General features: G+C 41.8%; 1 protein-coding gene across 2 annotated transcripts; it reads right to left on the minus strand.

Annotated features, from left to right (window-relative positions):
* Positions 1 to 923: 923 nt before the first annotated feature.
* LOC147860228 (secretory carrier-associated membrane protein 2-like) lies at positions 924 to 9,488 on the minus strand. 2 transcript variants are annotated; one of them, XM_087324306.1, is made up of 13 exons: positions 9,313 to 9,487; positions 8,830 to 8,895; positions 2,870 to 2,920; positions 2,733 to 2,795; positions 2,624 to 2,657; positions 2,381 to 2,503; positions 2,137 to 2,205; positions 1,876 to 1,969; positions 1,740 to 1,785; positions 1,576 to 1,643; positions 1,434 to 1,482; positions 1,296 to 1,361; positions 924 to 1,118 (listed from the first exon to the last, which is right to left on the minus strand). In XM_087324306.1, the coding sequence occupies exons 1-13, from the start codon at positions 9,379 to 9,381 to the stop codon at positions 1,035 to 1,037; spliced, it is 882 nt and encodes a 293-aa protein (XP_087180432.1). In that variant the 5' UTR covers positions 9,382 to 9,487; the 3' UTR covers positions 924 to 1,034. The 2 variants fall into 2 exon arrangements, with proteins under 2 accessions (XP_087180432.1, XP_087180433.1); XM_087324307.1 differs by lacking the exon at positions 8,830 to 8,895 and having other exon boundaries at positions 9,313 to 9,488.
* Positions 9,489 to 24,658: the final 15,170 nt, after the last annotated feature.

Consider the following 24,658-nt stretch of genomic DNA (forward strand, 5'->3'; position numbering starts at 1 on the left):
AAGACAAAGGTCCACCTTTCCAACCAAAAGCATCTTTTCAGCTTTAAGATGTTGGGATAGAAGTGGATATTTCGAACGTTAATTTCAACAAACCTCCATCAATGAAATAATTACTAATTATGCTTTACTAATCAAGACACTCATTCAGGCATGATTTCTAGTTTAATGATGCACATGCAAAAAATACTACTGTAGGCCTGACCAAAATTCAACATCAGGCCTCTAGGCAAGGTCTATTTGTCACTAAGATATTAGAACCAAGTGACTCACAATCCAGATCAAAACATCTTGAAATAGAGGAAGGCCCCAAAGCTGTTTGATTATAATTCAATTCATGACAACCATGACCTAATTCCGCAAAAAGATGCAAACTACAAATTAATGCTATAATTCTTCAATTGCTTTTTCGTGACGTCCAACCAACGCGAGCACTTGTGTGTGTTCATGCACGTGTGGGTGTGCATGTGCATGCATGGCATTGCTATAGGGATATAAAGCCAAAGTAGACCTCTCTCGACACACATGCATGTGTATATATACACATATATACATATACAAATATGCACGTGTCGGTGTGCATGCATGACGTCCAACCAACGCGAGCACTTGTGTGTGTTCATGCACGTGTGGGTGTGCATGTGCATGCATGGCATTGCTATAGGGATATAAAGCCAAAGTAGACCTCTCTCGACACACATGCATGTGTATATATACACATATATACATATACAAATATGCACGTGTGAATGTGTAGAGAGAGATCTACTTTGGCTTTTCCCCAAAAAAAGAAAAAGAAGATAACCATTTTGGCTTTATATTCCTATAGCAATGCCATGCACATGCATGTGCGTGCATATGAATGTATTTTGTAAAGAGCAAGAAAGTTCCAATCCTACAATACAAAAAACAGCCTTCATATCATGGAGCTTTAAGAATGGTAAAAATCAATTAAGTTCATTTAAATGTTTTAACACAATATTGCAACCAAGTATTGTGTGTGACCTCTGAAAGCAGAATTTATTTTCTTTTCTATTCTACATGGAACTTACAACTCCTCTCACAGCATCTTTTTTCATCTCAGCAGCCTTCCCAGAACCTCTGAAGTACATATACACTTGCTGCAAAACAACACAAAAAGATATCAGTTTCTTCTAAGCTTTAGCTGCCGTCCATGAGATCAGTGATGAACTCAAACTACATGTTATTAGAAAGTAAAATCTTAGCAATCAGAATTTTTTATATTCATGCAAAATGTGACATACATAAAATATAAACTCAAAAATGTGTTTCATCACCTTCAAAACCCACAAGCTGAGTAGGGCCTCCAAGCAAAAGCATCCAAATCCAACAATGTAGAATATCTGAAGTACAAAATAATATCATTGATATACACTCAATAAAATTTTATTATTTCACATACTCGATTAACTTACACCAATTATGGTGGAACTTGAGAATAAATCAATGGCTGCCAAGATCCCCCTAGAGCCCAAAAAACAAATTGAGGTTCATTATAGCATAACAAATTGTGTAAAGCATAATTGTAGAATTGTGTGATGCTGACTAAAATCTTACGCTAGTGACTCGCCCTTGAAGACAATGGGTGGGGCTACTGCTGCAAAGATTGTGAAAAGTAGATGTAGCTACAAACGCAAAAAAGCAAAAATCACATTATGTCAAAATGACTTTGTCACTAACTATTCGCATACAGCAAATAAAGGCTAACATTTAGAGCTCACCATGTAAAACAAGAAAAACCACCCAAACTTTAAAGCGCTCTCATTCCTGGAACCAATGATATCAAATACTATAAAAAGGAAATACGATGTAGAACTGTGAATAAAAATTATATTTTCCTATTAGTCGTTTCTCTACCTCATTGCTCGATAAAGGGGTTTATACCACAAGGTATAAGAACCAGGAATGCCAGATAGCGCGTAAATGATGGCAAGCAACCAGAGCTTTATTCCTACAATATAGATGCAATAACGAGCAGAACTTAGAGGAGATTTTTGATACGAGACATATACATGAACTGAGATATGCAAGCCCTAATTATATTATGGGAAACAGTAAGACTATGAAGCCATAAAGTATCTCCACTAAGTTTTACTTGGAACAGCAAATAATGTTCACCATTGTGATTCACTACGATCCAGTTGGCAGTAACAGCAACAAAGTTCCATACTAAACAAATTGAAATCCCTGCAAAAGGTAAGATAATGAGGGCAGATCTGTTTATCTCTCTTTAATAACTATCTACAGTTAGATTCACCATTAAAACAAACAAGTCAATTGAATTATCTACCAAATTGCATTTTCCAAACATGCACACTGTCTAAATGCAAAGCAAGCAGTTAATGCAGAGGAAAATACATACCTAACCAGCTTGCAAATGCAAAGTATTGTATTCGCTGGACATGGACTGGAATGTCTCTTGCTATGTCATGATGAATGATGGGAAAAAATGGTGGCCAATTTCTTTCCTCTATAAGAATTCCCGCTGCAGATCACCAGAGAATGATAAATCTTCTATAAGAATTCTTGCTGCAGATCATTGAATCAGATAAAAAGTAAGTGTTCCAGATAACAAAAATACTAGCCTCCTAAGCAAGTATCTCACCTTTAGCAGCAGCTTCCTCTTTTCTCTTCAGCTCCTGAAGAGAAAATAATATTAATTATTTATACTATCTTCCAGCTATTACTAATGAAAATATTTATCTACACAATACCTGCTCTCTCCGTCTAAGTTCAGCTTCTTTACTTTCTAATTCTCTCTCCTTTCTATCTAGATCCTAGAGAAAGAAAATTAATCAGGTGTAAGTAAGGATCACTCTCAATTAAAGATACATTGCACTATTTTATTCACCTTCCTGAGAGGTATATCAAGTTTCACATCACGGTCTGCACTTCCTGCATGCTGTCACATCATTGAATAATTCACTGAGAGACACAGTACTTGCATAGATTCCACACTGAATCCAACTCAGTCAATAAATTTTAAGCAATAATCTCAATATTTCCATAAGAATTACATATTAGACATTACACATTAGACAACCATAAAATTTTAAATTTAGGGTCAAAACTTTAAAAAAAATATGTAATATTCTTTTTCAAACCACCATACCCTCTGTTTTTTCCATATTAGGGCAGTACCGTGGATATGCAGCCCTTAGTGCCCTCAAAAGACAAAGCGCATATTTACAGTTCCAAGGCCTTGAGCTAAATTGTGGTGGTTTGATAAATTTGTAGCATTAACACTTCTCTATGGAATGGATATTTGGGAATCGAGCAAAGAATAGATTGATTTCAGTTCATATCAATAAATTGTTATGAAAGAACATAGATCAATGGCACATTTTTTTATAAGAGAGATGGCCCACCACAAAAGCACTCTTTTTCACATGTTGCTGGATGGATTTATTATCAAACCTTGTATATGGATACATATCTATCTCATGCACTCCGTATTTTTGATAGGGTAACGCAAGCATTGTTGTAGAATACTTAGCATACAATACGCATACAATACGTATGCCAAGTATTCTACAAGTATTCTAACCTTTTTTTTTTAATTTTAGAATACATATTTTACAGACAAAATATGCTAGAATACTTTAAATACGTGTCAAATATAAATACTTCTTAAAATTTAAAGTTTTTTTTTCAAAAAAGTAAATGTTAAACTTTTTAAAACTTTTTGGAAATGTTAAATACTTGTTAAATGCGTAGAATTCGTCAAATTCTTAGAATATATTGAATACGAGACAAATTGAAAAATGGCAATTCCAAAGCGTAGAATATGTGTAGAATACTTCAAAGTATTCTAAATGTTGTATACGCATTTTTTAACAACTATGAGCACAAGACCTCACATCAGAAACTTAGGTAGGCAGATATGCATGCAAACCTATGAGAAAACAAATTCACAAAGTGTGCCATCAGGGGACGGAATCAAAAGAACACTTTGCATACCATGAAGGTGTTTTTTATGAAATAAGAAAGAGATGCCACTGCCTCTTCAAATGAAGCTTTGGTCCACTGCACAAGATTGTGGGGTGCTTCACCTCACTTCGGAGATCTCTCCATCTTTGAGCAGCTCATGTTGGTGATTTTTCAAATACAAGCTTTAGTCTATCTACGTTTATAAACTTAAGGTCTTAGATATCTAGGTTCTTTAGTACCCCATGTTTAGTTATATTATATTATATTATATATACACATATTGGCTGGTTTGTTCTCGAAAACATTGCAATATGTAAAAGCTCTCGTTTAGTCTTATAAGCCAATTAGACCTTAAAGTCTTTGAAGGTGCATGGAACAATTCGGAGTGCCAAGTCAACATATGCATGAAGACTACCAAGATAAGCTTCCTTGACAAACAACTTGGAAAGCTTTAAATACCTTGGCTTTGAAGTTACCTCAAATCAAAGATGGAATGAATGTGCTAACAACCGCATGGACCACGATCTCACCACCCTTGTCATCAATAGATCAAGGCCATTATCTCCTGCCATCAAAAGTGCTTCCCTCGCTTTTGAGACCTCTACATTCTGGATCGACCTATTCTAGAGATCTTTTGAAGACAAAAGTCGTTGTTGGAGGGTGGCAGCTCCAAACCTGCATTCTCTTTCATCTTTACTATCTCTCCTCTATATTCTCTATCTACCTAGATTCTTCTCTCTCTATAATCTGCAACTCTTTAGATGCCTTCTCTCTATTCCACTTTTCCAAGGTATTCCCTCTTATTCCTCATTTATTATACCTGCATGAGTAACTAAACTACCAAACAACCATTTCACCCACGTTCCCCAATTTAGTATAAATAGGCTATGCTTGCTACTTGCAAACAGGCTCTGTTTGCAAAGAGTTGAGACACAGCCAACGAGTAGAGCCTATTTGCAAGTAGCAGCAAAAAACGTTTTTACAAAAGAGGTTGGTATAGTCTATTTATACAAAATTGGGGAACGTGGGTGAAATGGTTGTTTGGTAGTTAAGTTACTCTTGTACTACCAGAAACGGTTGTTTGGTAGTTAAGTTACTCTTATACCAAAACTTGAAAAAGTGGAAGAGAGAACAAAAGAAAGAAAGATATATTAGCGTCTTTTAAGAGGCCAAAATGGCCTATAAGACCAAACAAGAAATTACATCTTAAGTTTTGTCTCGTCTTTGAGAACAGCAAATCAAAATAAAATAAATATTACTCTATAAATATAAAAGTAAATAAGATAAAAGGAGACGAGGGAATCTGGTTTTTGGCAAATGTGAGTTTCTCGAGTGAGATACTGTAACTTTTGTCTTCGAAAGATCTCTAGCATAGGTCAATCCAGAATGGAGAGGTCTCCGAAGAGAGGGAAGCATCTGCGAGGGCGGGAGATAATGGCCTTTATTTGACGATGACAAGGGTGTTGAGGCCTTGGTCCATGGGGCCAAGGTCTATGTCCACGACAAATTGCTATTGTCCAATCTATTGTAAACCCTTTGTTATGTTCTGGTCAGGAGCCCATTTGTGATGACAAGGGTGTTGAGGCCCTGGTTCATGGGGTCAAGGTCTATGTGCACGACAAATTGCTATTGCCCAATCTATTGTAACCCCTTTGCTATGTTCTGGTCGGGAGCCCATTTGTGTATCCCTTGATTGACTTGTAGCTCTAGTAGGAGTGACGGGGATAAAGAAAGTTGTGATTGTTCTTTGTGGATGAGCTTGTGTTGCAGATTCTAGAGAAAGAAGGCACAAGAAGATTATTTTATTATTTCCAAAAGGGAAGTTGGATATTTGGAATTCTCAATCAATTGTTTGCACCTTTTATTGACAATTTCAGGGTAATCCATGTGGGTAGCACACTAACAAATATAGAGCATGCACGTTGACCAAAAAGAAGAGAATACCAAACAGTAGTAAAGATTGAGAGAGCTTGTAAATGAAGATTAATTATGACACCTATGGCCTAACAAGAGAGGGGGAGGGATCTTGTTGAAGACACATGGTAGCCAACTGCTGAGCTTGAGCTACCAGACAACTCATTTGTTTCCACGTTTATTGAGGACTTCAAGGTAATCCATGTGGGCAGCACACTAACTAATATAGAGCATGCAACTCGACCAAAATAGAAGAGAATACCAAACAATGGTAAAGATACACAGAACTTGTCAATGAAGATTAATTATGAAGCATATGGCATAATGAGAGAGAGAGAGAGATCTTGTGGAAGACGCATGGTAGCTAGATGCAGAGCTTGAGGTACAAGACAACTCATTTGTTTGCACCATTTATTCAGAACTTCAAGGTAATCCACGTGGGCAGCACAGTAACTAATATAGAGCATGCATGTCAACCAGAAAAGAAGAGAAAATCAAACACTAATAAAGATTGAGAGAGCTTGTCAATGAAGATTAGCTATGAAGCCTATGGCATAATGAGAGAGAGGGAGAGATCTTGTGGAAGACACATGGTAGCCAGTTGCTGAGCTTGGACTAGCAAACAACCAACTAATTGACTAACAATCATCTTTGACTATTCTTGTTGGTTCCAACTCAGGGGTCAATAGACGGCATTTCACATTTACTCTTCTTGAGATAAAAGTTCAGCGATATCTAAATACACACTTCTTGGGGCCTGTATGCGTTGAAGATCACTGTTTACTCAAGAAAGTTCGATAGACAATATTTCTTATTTTGAGATAACAAGCTCAACCTTGTGCTAACATACTCATTGGGGCACATGCGTATTAAAGTCCACCATTGACTTAATGAATGGAAAATGCCTTTACATTAATGAAATGGATGTTTCAGATATGTCATTCGCGCCCCCATTCATTACTAATTTGATTTAACTTCTATCTGTACTTACATCTATGTCCCATACAGATCAAGCCCCTCTCTTGTATCTATTGTTGGTTATCCTTTAGATAAAATTGAGTTCTATAGTTTATTTGTAACTTTATCTTCTTTGTATAATCATCACCCATTTTGCTTGCTACATTGTCTTTGTTAACCTTCTGCATTGTTTTTCTCTCTCTCGTCCCACACACAATCACAACACAAACATACATAATCTTACTTAATTTATTCCACTGCATTGAACTATATTCTCTAGTTCTTTGCAACTCTTACAAAATTTCTAAGAACACGTACTTGAGAGATGTTCAAATTAGTGTGACCTTTTTATGAGTCCAAGAATCTCAAAAAGTGACTTTTATGCATCCTTCTTTTTTGCATTGAAACATTTTGTATGCCACTTAAGATTACTCTGATTTTGTGGCACAGAATTATTGTCGTGAGCATCCATACAGAATGAAATAGCCTTTTAAGAGATTTGAACCCAAGACCTACCTAATGAGAGCCTTCAACATGACAAAGACATCCACAAATTCACGATACTTGGTCTGTAGTAGAGCCTCCGATTTCCATGGACAAGGAAGTAAAGTTGATAACACCATGAATATTAGCATTTCCTCTTAAGAAGACACTTATGCCGCCATACAATTGGACAAGCCTTGAGAGCAAGTTATGCTCATAGATCAAATGATTCAAGAAAATCTGCAATTTGCATCACATGTTGCCTGTCGCTGTGTTTATCATTGCAAAAGCCAAGATATATGTTGCTAAGCGTCATCTAATGTTTGTGTTTGCAATGTTAAGAACTCCGACTCCCAATCCACAAAACTCACAGGCCTACTATTGACCAAGTATCAAGAATTTGTAAATGTCTTTGACAAGTTCTGTTTGCTAGTCTTGAATGCAATCTTTAAAATTCGTCCTTGTTCATAATAGAAATTCCTTTCTCCTTATTTTCCTTCTTTCTTACTCTTTTCTGATTCAATATATTTCTTGGTTTCACCACCTTACAATTACTTGCAACGTGTGGTTCCATCAATTGAAATGTTGATACAAGAAAGGGTCTACACACAAACACAAATAAAAACAAAATCACAAAACAACATATATTCTTTTATTTCCCAAAATTCCCTTAGTTATCATTATTTACCCGAATACCCTTGGACCACCCCCTCTCAAACAATCTCAATATGTGCTATTTGAGCAATTATATGGTCATTTCATCTATTTTTCCTCTCTTTCAAGGTGATGTCAAGGGAACTCTCTAAAACTATTGCCTTTGTTGAAATTCAAATTTAGGCGCATTTGCAAAAAATAAAAGAAAATCACAAGGGTGCCCTTTAGAGTTTCTCTGATGTGGATCTCCTGTAAATATACATCCTATCCAAGTTGAAATTGTCATCTTATAATCAGTAAGATAACCTTTGATGTTTGATGCAGATCTAAATTCCAATGCCCCTGATATGAACGAAGAAGGTGTGTAGGTTCACCATTACATCTAAAGAGAAGAATTTAAACCCCAAAATACAAAGCCATATAGACGACCTAGACATCTGCCCATCGTGTCTTCTTAAACATTTAGAGACATATGCAAGTTAAATTACAAGGTTTAAATGTCCTTTTCCTCATAATTCTTAGCATATTTTCGTTGAGGCAGCATAGCATAATCTTTAATACAATAGAAAAATCAATACTTGTGCCACTATACTTTCGTATCCTCAGCCTGATGCTGCTTTATTGTTATGGATCATTTTACAAACTCAAGGAGTTCCTTCACCATGAAAGTGTTGTTACTCTATGCCTTCATTATCTTGCGCGGTGAGAAGGCGCATGATGCAATGGAGTGGAAGTTATAGTTTTGGTTTGTATAGAGAATTCATAAATTAAAAGTTCTGTCAACTCTGTTCACTTGAGGATATTAAAAACAAACTAGAAGAAGCCTGAAGGAAATCAATGTGAAACAATTGATTATATGTTTGAGGAATGTACCGGATTGAAGAAACCTCCAGAGTACTGAGGTTGCTGTCTCGAAGCCTGTGTGCGAACTGCAGCATCCTGAACATACCATACATATGAGAGAGGAAATCGCCCACATTAAAACAAGGTTCCAAACAAAGGAAAATCAAAAGCAATGAAGAGCAATACAAGATACAAAAATGTAGGCGGAATGCAACAAGAATTTCAGAAACAAAAGGTTTGACCTAAACAAACACACGAAACAAAAAGATGAGACTATGTTTTAGTGAGGCTAAGCCCGCAACCACACGCATACATATACATATGCATACCTCTGGAAATGACAGAAAATGCAGGTAGAACATATAGAAAAGGGAAAAGACGAAAGAGGAGGGAAGGACAGAACAGGGATAGACTATTATCAGAGAAACGATTACTCGTACGTACATCGAAAGGAAACTACAGCTATGGCACTTCAAAAAGAAAGAAGGAGGCAGAAGGAAGAAATGGGCCTACCGCAAAGGGGTTCACGTCTTCTTCGTCTTGGGCAAAAGGATTGGCATCTTCTTTATAGGAAGCAGCCATGGCAGAAGCGCCTGCTCTCTCTCTCTCTGTCTGTCTGTCTGTCTCGCTGACTCTCCCAGATTAGATCTGTCTTCGCCTTTTCCTTCTGAATTCTGCGGCTTCTTCTGCGACTGAATTGTATCATTTGTAATGACAATAATTTGAGCACGGAGTGGAGTGGAGTGGAGTTGAGTGGTCAAGCAAAACACTTTGACACCACGACAATTGGGGCCCAATTGAAACCCGAATGTTGTGTGTTCTGTGTCTTGTTGTCCTGTGTCCTATGGCCTGTGTCTTGCTTGTTTCCTGATTGCTTCTCTACCGTGTCAGCATCGCCAAAGGTGCGCCCGACATTCACCCACGATTCCCCACCTCCCCCTTTACTCAACAAACATACATCTCTCTCTTCCTTTGATGTCACGTGTAGAACCCTGCTTGATTTGCACCACCACATCCTTTCGCCAAAAGCTACATCATATAATTTCCCTCCCCATTTCGCATAATCAAAACTTTTTGGATGGTTATGTGTGTGTCATCGTGCCAACCACGTCCCTTGTCAAAAGTTTTGCTTCCATGTCTTGCATTACACCCCTTTCCGAGGGGTTGCTTCCATCCTTTCTTGGACCTTACTCAAACATCCTCTTGAGGTCCTCTTATTCACAATTGTTTTGGGCATTCATAAATCACCAAGTTGTCAAGCAATGCTCTATAACTTATTTGGCATGTATAAATGCAAATTTATGAAGAAGCTTCATGAAGTGTGAAAGTAGTAAATAGTACATTGCATTTTAAAGCACATTGTGAAACCATTGCCTTTCTATGCCTCTTTAGAGTTATAGCTACGGATTCAAATTCTAATGCATAGAGCTAATATATTGACTCGTTTATTTTTTCTCACAAGATGCCTATATTGACCTTACTAGTGGAGTTTGCTGGATTGTGATACTTGATGGATAAAAATAAAAAAACTCTTATATACATAGAGTTGGGGAGTTGGTGATACATTCAAAGCAATCACTTTTTCTAGCAAATGTTTGTAATTGTTTCAAAAGGGTTTCTAAAGTGAAACATGATATAAATGGGTAAGTTGCATTGCAATGCTCTAGTAACATGGCTAAAGTTACATATGTATAACACGTATCTTATATACATATACATGTGTGTGTGTGTGTGTGTGTGTGTAACAATAATGAATTAAATGTTGAAATACCAATACATGTGTGTGAGACTCTTATAGTAAACTCTTCATCTTTATAATGGGTAGTTTCCATAATATAAACATGCCATTTTAGTAATTTTAATTGTTGAGAATCAAGTTCAACCTAGGCTAGTGTGTGAATACACCTTTGAGAATCTATGAGCACTCAAACGTCAAAAGTTACCACTACTCTCTACACATTAACTATGTGTCATAGAATCATATTCTATGACACATAACTAATGAGTTTCCACATTCCCCATGACCAATGAGCTTCGGTAGTTAATGAAGAGAGAGGGTGACTATATAAAGCACCCTCCTACTTTGTAATGTGTCGGTTAATCTCTTTTGTAATATACAACTTCTTGAGTATTCTATTTTCCATTCTATCTATCTTGTGTTTCTCTCCTCTCCTCTTCTCAAACACACACAACACACATCTCTAACTTATTCCGCTGCACAAAATCACCATCAATTCTTTACATGGTATCAAAGTGATTTTTTAGCTCAATCTAACCCATCCGCGTGTGTTGTGTTCTACGCTGACATTCAAGAAGAACCGGCTCATTGCTATTGTAGTGTGACTGCATAGCTCGTGTTCGAGAGAGAAGGAAAAGAAGAAAGAAATCTACATCAACAGAATGAATACTCAAATGGGGAGCGCTCTCCCTTGCGAGAAGTTGGATAGAAACAACTTTGCATCTTGGTTGTAAAAGATGCACCAATACATTGTTGGCCAAGGTTTTTGGAGTTACATGATAGGAGCTCAAGAAAATCAACCCAACCCAACAACTCCCGAATGCTCAACATGGGAGCAAGCCGCAAGCCGAATTATGTATTGCTTGGTGACATGTGTCGATGGCCACATGCTTGGCTATATTCGTGAAGCCCTCTTTCTTCGATTTTCAATCAATGTTGTTGGTTGAAGAAAATCACGTTCGAAGGAGGAGCAATGCCTTCGGAAGGCCACATGCTCTACACACACTCGGACGGAGGAAGAGGACGCAATCGAGCAAGAAGAGGCCGATTCGGCCAAGGATGAGCGGACGAGGTCCAACCTATGAAAATAACTCCCAAATTCGACAAGAAAACCGAAACATTTCATAACTCCCAAATTCAACAAGAAAACGGAAACAATAGAGGAACTTTCGGAGGGGGAGCTTCCATGCCGGTGTCATGATATAGCATGGTATGGCTTCAAACATATTTGAACCCAAGACCTTGTGTCACATGGGTTGAAGCCCTACCATTAAGCTATATATTGTAATACAAAGAATATTATTTCCATTAATTATTTCACTTAGGAAATCCATGCATATTCTAGATTTCTATGGAACATTCTAGAAATGTCAAGAGTACTCCTAAGCATACTATAAAAAGAGGCACATGGGATTATTGAGAACCAATTCGGTTCAACGCCAATCTTAACCCTCCTAGTTGTTCTTGTATCTTTCTCCTTATAATATATATCTTCTATTGTTATCTTCTCTCTCTCTCTCTCTCTCTCTCTCTCTCTCTCTCTCTCTCTCATGAGTTCCACACCATCTTTTCCTCTTAAATACTCATCCTCCTCTACCTCTAGTACTAATTATCTCTCCGTCTTTAGTACTATTCCTGATAGTGTGAACCGAATTCCTCTATCTCCTTACTCCTCCCTTCCTTCATATTAATCCTCTTATCCCCCTTTTCTCCAATACTATGACAATTGTTAACGCTCAAGAAACAGGCTTTAAACTCGCTAATAAATTCCTCAAAATTATTTAACAATGGAGATCTTTTTTCTAACAAAGGAGCGAACCATGCCAAAGTTGTGCCACTAAGGAACGTGCCTACTAGTCCCACTCGTGATGTATCAGTGGTGTTACGGGCATGTCCATATAATATCCCGTGGTGAGAATTTACCGTAGTATTCTATACACGTGGATAAGTGTGAGGGTTAAATGAGAGTGTAAAGAAGGGGAGGATTACTTTTAATCCTCGGGATTGAGACAACCCATTAGGACAAGTGTGAACTTGCATGGGGGCCTTGGGTATCATTATAAATATGAGGCCTAACTACCCTCATTTCATCCTCTCTTGACTACGTCGAGACTCTGTTCTTGTGGTGGGTCATCAACTCTTGTAGCGAGTGCGCCAACACCAGGTACGACTCGATGCCACGACGGTGGTATGGGATGCCGATTGAGGCTCGAGTCCATCTCGATCCCTTCGGTCAGGGGTGGTCGGGTGGATCGGCACCCTTCTTTCTCTCTCTCCTTTCTTATTTCATATATCTTATATCCTTATCATATGCTTACATTAGAGCATGGCTCTAATAGTTGGTATCAGAGATTATGTTCTAATGTTTCTTTTGTTGGTTTTTTTCTTCCTGATCGATGGTGATTGCTCGACGTGCGATCAACCTTGATCCAAATAGCGATCAACAAAGGAACTTCGGTAACTCTTTCTTGTTTTTTTTCTTCTTCTCCCAATCTAATCATGTATAGTCAATATGTTTTTTCTTTATTGATTCAATGATATTGTAGTGGTAATTAATTGGTTGTATAAAACGTTTACATATGTGTTTGACATATATTTTATATGTGATTCGTGTTGTATGTGTACGAGGTTAATACCTCAATTGCGTATTACGTTCACATACATATGTTACATATGCGTATAAGGTCAATACCTCGATTTCTAAGTAAATGATATGTGTTTGGTGTCGTATGCGTAAGAGGTCAATACCTCAATTGCGTATTACGATTAACCCTTATTATTGGATGTTTTGTGTGCGTAGAGGCTATATGCCTCAATTACGTGTCTCGATTTCATCATATGTTGGCTATTTGATGTTACGATTTTTTTTTAATATACGCATATGTGGTCACATGTATACGTATTTGATCGTATGTATGTGATAAATATACATATGTGTATGTTAGTTATAAAGTAATTTCTATATTGAATGTTGTCCTTTTCGGGGAAAGGATCTTGGTGGCCGTCCTCACATTTTTGTGAGAATGGCGTAGTCAACATCCTTTTTTCAACAATCTTTTTTATTGACATCCCCGTTGGTCACTTCGATTTTGTTACGTAATGAAATGATCATAGCCACAATGATGGTGAGAACATAGGGCTTGACCCACTTCATGTGAGGTTGCTCCTATGACACATATCCAAAATCCCTCTCTCATTACATGGATACGATGCCACCATGAGATCATTCTTACGAAAGGCATTCGTAATGACGTAACCATTTGATGGGCCACGTGGGCCTACTACAAAAAGAGAGCTCATTTGGCTTGACCATTAGGTTACACTTTGACGTATGTCATCGTAATTATGAGACTTGAGGTTAGGTAACGTACCAACATAGTTTGTGGTAAATGAGAGGGAAATAAGGACTCTTGACATATATGTTTCTTTTAAAAAAAACATATATGGGCAAATGCCTCGCATATCTGTTATATGCATAAAACGTTAAACATTTAACACGAGCAACCTATTTGGTTAGCTCAACTGTTTAGTGTATCTGTTCTCGAGGTCTCGAGTTCAAATATGGCTGAGACTATATAACATTGTTGATACATATGACTATAATACATGTTTAGAATTTAGGTCTAAGTGCACTTCGGGGTCCTCGTAATAGGACTTAAAGAGCCAAAACCACATATGTGGGCATAAAAACATAGTTTATTATTAACATTTTTTTCGTGTATAAACTATTCATGACGCAAACATACATGGTTGAGCCTCGAGGAGCCTCCATGAAAAAAAATCAATATAGAGATCAGGGAAAGACATTTATTTGTCACCCCCATGGTTTTTAAAACACCTTTATGTTACCATAGTAACCTGATCTTGAACCTCATCTCATACGTCTAGAGGGGTATTGACGTGAGATCATGATATCGATTAATGTTTTCCAATGATATGTTTATATCACGACATGATGTTATGACTATTTGTCTGAACTTATCCTATTTCTTTGCCAGAAAAAATCATTCAATGGCTCAGAATAACGATCCGATGTCATCCACTCAAGCAGAAGGAACTCAAGGAAATCCTCCTGGATCAATCTCCATTGAGTTGCATTTCTTACAAATACAAAATTTCCTTAGTTCAACCGCTCATCAGATGTCCAAACTTCAACAATCTCAAAGTGCTCTCGAGGCACATGTCATTAGTTTACAACGGGAGACTAATAGACCCGATGAGCGTTAGGGTGAACCATCATTTGCCATAAAGCCATTTACAGGAGAAAAAAAGGAAAGAACCGAAGAAGCAATTTGCACGTGGTTGGGCCAATGGGAGCCTCATTTTGAGCTCTATCCCATGCCAGATAGTACGAAAATTGCATATGTCAGCCGAGAACTAGGGGGTAAGGCCACCGCTTGGTGGCGCGGACTTCGAACTTTGGGGAAATTGCCCGATACCTGGATAGATTTTGTCATAGTTTTCAAGGGCCAATTTCTACAATCTCCATCTTGAACCAAGGCAACACAAGCTTTAATGAACCTCTCTAGCAGGAAGTTTTCCTCGCTAGAAGACTATGTTCACCATGCTAGAACCCAAATCCAAAAATCGGGTCTAGAAGGGGACAATTGGTTGATAGCTTGTTTTGTCAATGGCATCCCCAATTCAGACTATCACTGGATAGTGCACGATAAGGATCCAAAGTCCTTCGAAGAGGTCGTTGAAATAGTTCTTCGCTATCAATGCACTTCGAAGAAGGACCATAACAAACCCAACGAAGCGCCCGGGACTAAGCAGACTTCACAATTCACTGGGAAACGCAAGACACCCAACAAATTCATGGATCGCGATTGTAAGCGATAACATCCTTTTTGCGTATTCTGCAAAAAGAAGGGTTATACAAAAGAACGATATGTCGAAAGCTCCAATGGAAAGAGCATGACAACAAAGCAAAAGTTGCAGACCATAAAGGTCAAAATCCTAATATCCTTGAGGTCTATACACATCATTTAAGTAATTGTCAATGTTCTTTCCCTCATTATGTATTGGGACCAAATGATTTACTCTGTGCAAAAGGGTATATCAATGGATCTCTCGTACAATTTTTATTTGATTCAGGAAGCTCACACAATTTTGTGAATGATCGTTTGGTTCAGATATGGGGAATCCAACTTACCATAAGTGATCACACCTATAGGGTGCACTTGGCTGATGGAAGAGTACAATAGATCAACGGGGCGATTCATTCATTAGGAATTTCTATTGATACTTATATAGAGGAAGTAGACTTCCATGTAATGAATCTTTATACCACTGATGTAATACTAGGTTATCCCTGGTTTTTTAATAAAAACTCTTCTTTATCTGTTGATTGGGTTCAACATTCAATTACTTTTGTACTGAACAATCGTACTCATTTTATTCAATGTGTTAAAAAACAATCTCTTTCGATTGTTTCCTCTCCATCAATATCCGAGTTGTCTTGTTCTACTTTATTTTATTGTGTACTTGATCCGAACATTCACGTTTACAATATCAATAATGTCTCGGTTCAATTATTATATTTTGAACAATAACAACTCGATGAAATCTTAAATGATTTTCGTGATGTTTTTCCGAGTGAAATACCACATGGGTTACCTCCTAAACGTAATATAAAACATCGTATAGATCTTGTACCTGATGTTACACCAATAAGTATACCTCCTTATCGCTTAAGTCGATCCGAAGAGGATGAGGTATCTAAGCAACTCAAGGAGTATTTACGAATGGGTTATATACGTTATAGTAAATCTCCATGGGGTGCACATGTTCTCTTGGTAAAAAAGAAAGAGGGCACATGGCGTATGTGTATTAATTACCGACGCTTGAATAAAGTGACGATCAAGAATTCATATCCATTGCCCCGGGCTGACGATCTAATTGACCGTCTCCAGGGAGCTCGGTATTTTAAAAAACTTGATCTACGTATGGGTTACCATCAAATACCTATAAGTGAGGACGATGTTCCTAAAACGACATTTTGTACGTGCTATGGCCATTATGAGTTTTTGGTTATGCCTTTCGGTTTGACCAATGTTCCGACCACATTTCAGCAAGAAATGAATGACATTTTCCGAGAACAACTTGGAAAATTTATCGTTATTTTCTTGGATGATATTCTAGTTTATAGCCGTACATTAGAAGAACATGCTAAACATGTCCGCTTTGTTTTACAAACATTGCGCGCCAAGCAATTCTACGAGAAGATCTCAAAATGCGAGTTCTTCAAGAAATCAATTACTTATCTTGGACATCTCATAACCGAAGGAGATGTTGAAATTGATCCTTCTTGAAAAGAATGGCGTGCGGAAGCAATATAGGAAACCGAACAACAGAAAATGCAGGTTTAATGGAAAGCTTAGGTTTGCACAGTACACACGGGAGAGACAGAGAGAGAGAGTAAACACAAAAAATTAATTAAAAAATAATACTCGATCTATACATCGTGTGTGTTCAATGAACACTTTTATACAAGTCCTTTTTGGATTGACAGAAGTACTGACAATACTTCAATACTCATTACGGAGTGTAAACGATTACTTGCGGAAGCGTTAGAAAACAGAGAAAGCAGAGAATACACAGAGTACACGGGAGAGATAGAGACAGCTGAATGTAAAAGCTATATTCAAAAACGATAAAAACACTCTGTATATACAACTGTGCTCAGTAACACTATTTATACAAGTCCTCGTGGGACTGACAGAAGTACCGCATACTTCAATGCTCACACGAGCATCTAACACTTACTACGAGACTATAACTGCATAGTAGTCTAAACTAATACTAGGCTTCCAGTTACCAATTGGATCTGGCTAACCGGCTCCCCAGCTCACTGGCTCTGTTGCTTGCCAGCGCGGTTGCTCACCGGCTTACCGATCCGTCTCGCTTGCCGGCTCAGGCTTATCCAGCCGATCCGGCTCCAGTTGAGCTTACCGCTCAACACTCCCCCTCAAGCTCAACTTGAGGTTGGATCCTAGTGTCAGCCTCTGTGGCAGTCGGTTCTTCCAACCGACTTCTCTTGTCGTCGTTCTGCCTTGCTCGCGCTCCTCGTCCGGTCCAGTTCTGTTTGCCGTGACCCCTCTTGTTCTGCGCACCTCGACCTCCTCGGTCGGCTTGTTTGCTCAACAGGCCCAATTCAACTCCCTTGCTACTGTGACTTCGGCGCGTTTCGGTTCGCCGATCCCTTTGTGTTGGCGTCAACTTTCGCTGCCTTCTCGTCCTCTTGGCCTTGAATTGATCCGGTTCTTCCGAATCTGTCTGTTGAACTGAATCGACTGTCTCCGATTCGTTCCAGCTCTTGTCCGAATCGGTTGCTCCCGATTCGTCTTCTGGTTCCAGACCCTTCACCACATCGGACCATGTCTAGGTCTTGGCCTTCTTACTTCGGTCGGCTCTGTCCTTCTTGACTCTGCCGCCGCTACCGCTTGTTCCGACTTGTTCGGACGTGTCGACTTCCCTTGTCGACTCGACTCCTTTCTTCTTCTTGACTCTCCCTTCGTCGGTTCTTCCCTCACCGGCGCAATTGGCAGTCTCTTTGCCTTTGCCTGTTCCGGTGTCTTTGCCCGTGTCTTTGCCCGTGTCTTTGCCCGTTCTCCCCCTCAAGTGTGGCACGTCGAGATGCTGAACACCAAGCATTTCGGTGAAGTGCTGCAACTTGTCCGATCCGAGCAGTTTGGTGAAGATGTCGGCAACTTGTTGATCCGTGTGAACATACCGAAGTTCGACCTCACCGCTAGGACACGCTCACGCACGAAGTGATAGTGCACTTCTATGTGCTTTGTGCGAGCATGGAATACGGGGTTCTTGGCGAGTTGCATGTTGCTTATGTTGTCGCAGTAGACTAGAATCGGGGTCAGTACCTCGATCCGTAGGTCTTGTAGCAGTCGCCGAAGCCAAATGGCTTCACAGGTGGCAATGGTAGCGCCCCGATACTCAGCCTCAGTGCTCGACAGAGCAATTGTTGGCTGCTTTTTGCTGCTCCACCCAACAACCGCGCTACCTAGGGAAAACATGTAACCGGAGGTTGATCGGCGATCTGATGCATCGCCGGCCCAATCGGCATCAGTGTAACCGACCAGCTCTTCGGGTATACCGCGCTAGTATAATAGGCCTCGGTCCTTCGTGCCGTTTACATATCGTACTATCCGCTCCTCGCACTGAAGGTGCTCCACGGTCGGCTTCTGCATTAATTGACTTATCATTCCGATTGGATAGCTGATGTTGGGTCGCGTGATAGTCAAGTAAATAAGGCTTCCGACAATTTGTCGGAACCGTTGCTCGTTGCAGGCTGGTCCGGAGTTGGGACGAAGCTTCTGGTTCCGGTCCAAGGGTGTGGAGACAAGTCGACATTCTTTCATGCTGAACTTGTACAACATATTCAAGACGTAATGTCGTTGTGAGAGCAATATGCCGTCGGGGGTTCGGATCACCTCGATCCCAAGAAAATAATGAAGGTCCCCCAAGTCCTTCATCTCAAATGCGTTTGACAACAGGGACTTGACGCGGTTGATTTCTAGAAGACCCGGTCTGGTGATGACTATCATCAACATACAACAACATACATACCGGATTGGCTGAGCCTTGCCGGATGAACAACGAAGAGTCGGACTTGGAGGCCGCAAACCCCATCTTACGCAATCGGTGTGTGATATTCACATTCCAAGCATGAGGGGCTTGCTTCAGGCCATACAACGACTTCTTTAGCTGGCATACCGCCGACTTGTTCATCTCCGATTGAAAACCGGGGGGCCGAGTCATAAAGTCTTCTTCTTCAAGATCACCCTGAAGAAACACATTCTTCACATCCATATGGTGAAGATGCCACCCCCTTGCTGCGTAACCATTTGATGGGCCACGTGGGTCTGCGCGTATCCCTTCGCCAATAACTGGGCCTTGTACCGGTTAACTGAACCGTCGGCATTGTACTTTACCTTGTACACCCACTTGCATCCGATCGGTTTACAATGATGGGGAGGGTCAACTAGGTCCCATGTCTCGTTGACATCAAGTGCCCACATTTCTTCCTCCATAGCAGCACGCCAATTGGCGTCCTTTGCTGCTTATGCGTAGCTCTCCGACTCACACACTTCCGCCACCTTAGTCATGTATGCATAGTGATGCGCCATGTACTCATTGTACTCGTACCGTTTGACGGGATCCTTTTGGCGGGTGGACCGGCGTAACTCACCGTTACCCGATTTGAGGCCCTTCTTGGCCGGTTCGGTCTTCGTTGCTGAAGATCCGCCTTTCTCCTTGCCGGAGTCGGATGCACACCGATCTGACCCATTGTTGCCGGTTTCGAATTCCGGCATCTTCTTCTTCCCCTTCTCTTTGCGCGTGAACCGACTCCTCGGTTCCTGGCGCGGGGAGTGCACGGCGGAGTCTCCACTACTCACCGGTTCCTCATCGAACTGGTCAGATTGACTCAGTCTCTCGTTCGGCCCACTCAATCGGAATGATTCCGGACTCTCATCCTGAGTCCACGCTTCATTATCCTCTACCTGGGCCGGTTCAGACTCACTAGCCTCATCCACCGGCATCGGGTCGGAATCGGAAGTCGGAGTTGGTAAGGAATACCATGATGCCGATTCATCGAACTCGACATCTCGACTAACTCTGACCTGCTTTATCCGGGGGTTATAACACTTATAACCCTTTTGCTCTTGAGCATAGCTGATTAGGATGCATTTTTCCAATTTTGCATCCAGCTTCCTCCGCTTCTCATTCGGTACATGCACATATGCAATGCTGCCGAAGATCTTAAGGTGTCTCAAATTCGGTTTGCGCTCGAAATACAGCTCGTGAGCTGACAGCTTGTCACCGATCCGATACTGGATGTAGACAGCCGTTTGGACTGCCTCCGCCCAGTAGAATTTGGGCATGCTCTTTTCCTCCAGCATTGCCCTTGCCACATCAATAAGCGACCGATTCTTCCTCTCGGCAACACCGTTCTGTTGCGGTGTGTATCTACAGCTGAACTCTCGCCGAATTCCCTTTTGCTGCAGATAACTGTTGAATTGGCCGAAAAAATTTTCTTTCCCACCATCCGAACGCATGCATTTGATCTTCCTCTCCGATTCCCGTTCCACCATGCTTTAGAGACTCTGGAAACACTCGAAGGCTTCACTCTTCCGCTCAATGAGGTAGATCCATGTGTGCCGCGTATAGTCGTCGATGAAGGAGACGAAATATCGACACCGCCAAGACTAACATTCTGTGCCGGTCCCCACACATCCGGATGGATAAGGTCGAGCTCGTTACGGCTCCGGGTACGTTCGGTAGGGAATGGAAGCCGGTATTGCTTCCTGAGTTGGCAGGCTTGACATACTTGGGCCTTCCGGCCACTGAACTTCGGCAAACTGAAAACAACTTGTTTCGTTTGCAGGTCTTGAAGCCTCCGGTAATTGATGTGGCCTATCCGCTTGTGCCACAGGTCGATGTCCGATTCGTCCTTCTGTCCTTTTGCAAACAGAGCGGTGTTGACGTCATTGGTGTCGAGGATAAACATCCTCCCGTCTCTGCGCCCTTGCGCAATAATCAGGCCCTCTTCCTCGATGAAGCACCCAAGGTGCGTAAACCGCACCTGCATCCCCTGGTTGACGATCTGTCCGACCGACACTAGGTTTTTTGTAATTGTCGGAACGTGTAATACTTTCATCAGCTTCCCTTTCTATCCGACGTGGCTCAAAGGGACTTCTTCGACGTGCACGATGGGGTGAGGAGTGTTGTCTCCGGTTTTGACTACTCCTGGTTGATCCGGTTTCTCCAAAAAGGAGAACCACTCTTTGTGGCTCGTCATGTGGTTCGACGCACCAGAATCAACATACCACACTTCCTCCGATTTGGAAGTGGTCTTCTTCACCGAGTTCGCCTCGTGCTTCATCACCAAGGCTGGCCCGTTACTGTTCTTGGATCCTCCCGATCCCTTCTCGTAGTGCAAGCTTTGCCGACCATCCTTGCCGGCCTTGCCGGATCCGGATTTGTCCGAATCGGCGCGTTTTCTCTAGCACTCACTTTCTTTGTGGCCCTTTTTGCCACAGTACCAACATTCCGTTGCAGTCTTCTCTTGCCGTCTTCCGGTGTCGCCATGACTCCCCCTGCTCCCGGAGGGTCCGGAACTACTGTCGGCACGTTCTCTGTGCCTTTGTTCCTGGTCTTGGCGGCCGCCTCCATTGCGTGCCGACCCGCCTCGTCCACCACGCCCACGGGTCCGATCCGCTTCCGTGTATAGCATCCGGTGGTGAATGGGTGCGCTAGTTGACGTACCGACGTGGTTCTCCTCTACAAGGAGCATTGATTGTAAGTCGAAAAATGACGTCGTATTCTCCCTTGTACAAACCGCCGTTCAGAACGCTCTGAACTTAGACGCCAAGCCCCCAAGACAGACCTGTACCATCTCGTCTTCCTCTACGGTAACGTTGTTAGAGGCAAGGAGTCGCAGATCTCCTTGATCTGGGCCGTGTAATCCACCACCGACATGTCCTTCTGTCGGACATTGCTCAACTCCTGTCGGAGTTGCAACTTCCGGGCTGTAGTGGTAGCGGCGAAAGCCTTCTTCAGGTTTCCCCAAGCCTCCTTCGGCGTCTTGGCGTCTCGAATGTGGCTCAATAGTTGGTCTCCGACACTAGACGCGAAGTAGTACATCACTCTACGTAAAATTCGTGTTTGTCTAGTATATCATTCGTTTTCCTACATTGGAAAACGAATGCGAATGTTATCCCAACATTCTTGTGTTTTTTTTTGTTTTTTCCCTTTTTTTTAATGTTTTTTTTGTTTTTTTTTTCATTTTAGGCTTATCTACCTCATAATAAATAGTTAATCCAAAAGAATGGTATTTATCATTCTTTGAGGGTATTTTTCTTTCGCGAATGCGAATGCATGTATGGTACGTATGGTTCATACTATGGTTCCCACACTGGGAAATCCTTATGTGTCGCATTAGGTGTTGTTTCGTTGGCTCCTTCGACGAAACTCCAGTAGCCATGCCCAAGCAGGTACTGGTGCATCTTGTACGACCAAGATGCGTAGTTGGATCTGTCGAGTTTCTCCACAGGAAGCGAGCTAGCCATTCCTCTATCCATCACTTCTCTGTTTGCTGTTCTTACGACCTGTTAGGGTTTGCTTTCAAGCGTTTGTTGGCTGCAGAGGTTCTCAACCCTCACGTTCTGCTACCATGTAAACGATTACTTGCGGAAGCGTTAGAAAACAGAGAAAGTAGAGAATACACATAGTACATGGGAGAGGTAGAGAGAGCAGAACGTAAAAGCTATATTAAAAAACGATAAAAACACTATGTATATACAACTGTGCTCAGTAGCACTATTTATACAAGTCCTCGTGGGACTAACAGAAGTACTGCGTACTTCAATGCTCACACGAGCATCTAACACTTACTATGAGACTATAACTGCTTAGTAGTCTAAACTAATACTAGCCTTCCGGTTACCGATTGGATCCGGCTAACCGGCTCCCCAGCTCACCGGCTCTGTTGCTTGCCGGCTCGGTTGCTCACCGGCTTACCGATCCGTCTCGCTTGCCGGCTCAGGCTTATCCAGCCGATCCGGCTCCAGTTGAGCTTGCCGCTCAACACGGAGCCCCTACACTAACTCCCAAATATATTCCTTGCGGAATATCTTTCCGATGGCCTCCCGGTTTCTGCATCGATCCGGCCTTCGTACGCACTGGTCTACGTACTAGTACCGATCTGGCCTAACCAATCTCGTCCCAACCGATCCGGTCCTCGGCTTGCTCAGCTGATCTGGCTGATGTTGAGCTTGTCTCTCAACACTCCCCCTCAAGCTCAACTTGAGGCTCTTCGGGATCTCCCGGATCACCGCTCCGGTTCCTCCTGGCTCCACGCCTCGCTCGCGCTCCTTGGCCTGTTCGACTCCGCGCGCGTCGACCCTTCCGGTCGGCTTGTCTGCTTCCACGACCCTTCACATCTCCCTTGCTGTCGCGGTGTTGGCGCTTCTCCTGGTGCCTTCTTTTCCGCTTGGCCCTCGGTTGATTTAGTGTATCTGAATCAAACATCCGAACTGACTTGGCTACCTCCGATTGGTTTTCGCTCTCGTCCGAGTTGGCTATCTCCAACTCGTCTTCGGTCTTCTCGCCCTTGATGGCGTCATTTCCTCCATCCTTGGTTGGCTTCGGCTCTTTCTTTTGACTGCTCCCCTTATGTTCGCTTTTGGACTCATCCACGGATCCGCCCTCTGCTTCTTTAGCCAATCCGAAGTCGAATTCGTCATTCGACCCGACATCACGGTCTTTTCCGTTCCTTTCCTGCTCCCTTCCGTGGTCATCCGGGACATCTCTCCCCCTCAAGTTCGGTGCGTTGGGGTGACGCAACCCAAGCGCACCCGAGAATTGCCGCAACTTGTCCAGACCAAGAGGTTTGGTGAAAATATCGGCGTGTTGCCGATCCGTCGGAACATACTGAAGTTCGACTTCACCAGAAAGGACACGCTGACGGACAAAATGGTAGTGCACCTCAATGTGCTTGGTCTATGCGTGGAAAATAGGGTTCTTCGCGAGCTGGATGCTGCTAAGGTTGTCGCAGTAGATCGGCGTTGGATCGGACACCTCCTCTTGCAGGTCCCTAAGTAGCCGCTTCAACCATATGGCTTCGTAAGTCGCGACAACCGCTCCTCTATACTCGGCTTCGGTGCTCGACAGTGCAATTGTCGGCTGCTTCTTACTGCTCCACGCGATCACGGCACTACCAAGAGAGAACGTGAAACCGGACGTGGATCGGCGATCGACGACGTTGCCGGCCCAATCGGCATCGGTGTAGCCGACCAACTGCAGGGCTGTATCAGACCGATATAGTAGCCCCTGGTCCTTAGTGCCACTGACATACCAGAGTACGCGTTGTACGCACTAAAGGTGTTCCTCGGTCGGTCACGCCATGAACTGACTAATCACCACGACTCGGTAGCCGAGATCTGGTCGGGTGATGGTCAAGTAAAGGGACTTCTTCAATCGACACATTGCCGACGTGTTCGTTTTGGAGTGAAATCCGGGGGGTTGTACCATGTACACCTGTTCCTCAAGCTCACCTTGCAGGAACGCATTCTTTACATCCATCTGATGTAAGTGCCACCC

The sequence above is a fragment of the Azolla caroliniana genome, unplaced genomic scaffold (genome assembly GCF_043228905.1).
Source record: "Azolla caroliniana isolate FFs.n. ecotype wild unplaced genomic scaffold, voAzoCaro1.0.p SCAF_9, whole genome shotgun sequence".
Classification (NCBI taxonomy): Eukaryota; Viridiplantae; Streptophyta; class Polypodiopsida; order Salviniales; family Salviniaceae; genus Azolla; species Azolla caroliniana.

Bases quoted from the DNA above. Each gene is read 5' to 3' on its own strand.
- LOC147860228 (XM_087324306.1), bottom strand. From the start codon at position 9,381: ATGGCTGCTTCCTATAAAGAAGATGCCAATCCTTTTGCCCAAGACGAA. The intron at 1,483-1,575 runs GTAAGATTTTAG...TTTGGGCTCTAG, and splicing joins TTCAAGGGCGAGTCACTAGC to GGGGATCTTGGCAGCCATTG. The intron at 1,362-1,433 runs GTAAGTTAATCG...TTTGTACTTCAG, and splicing joins CAAGTTCCACCATAATTGGT to ATATTCTACATTGTTGGATT.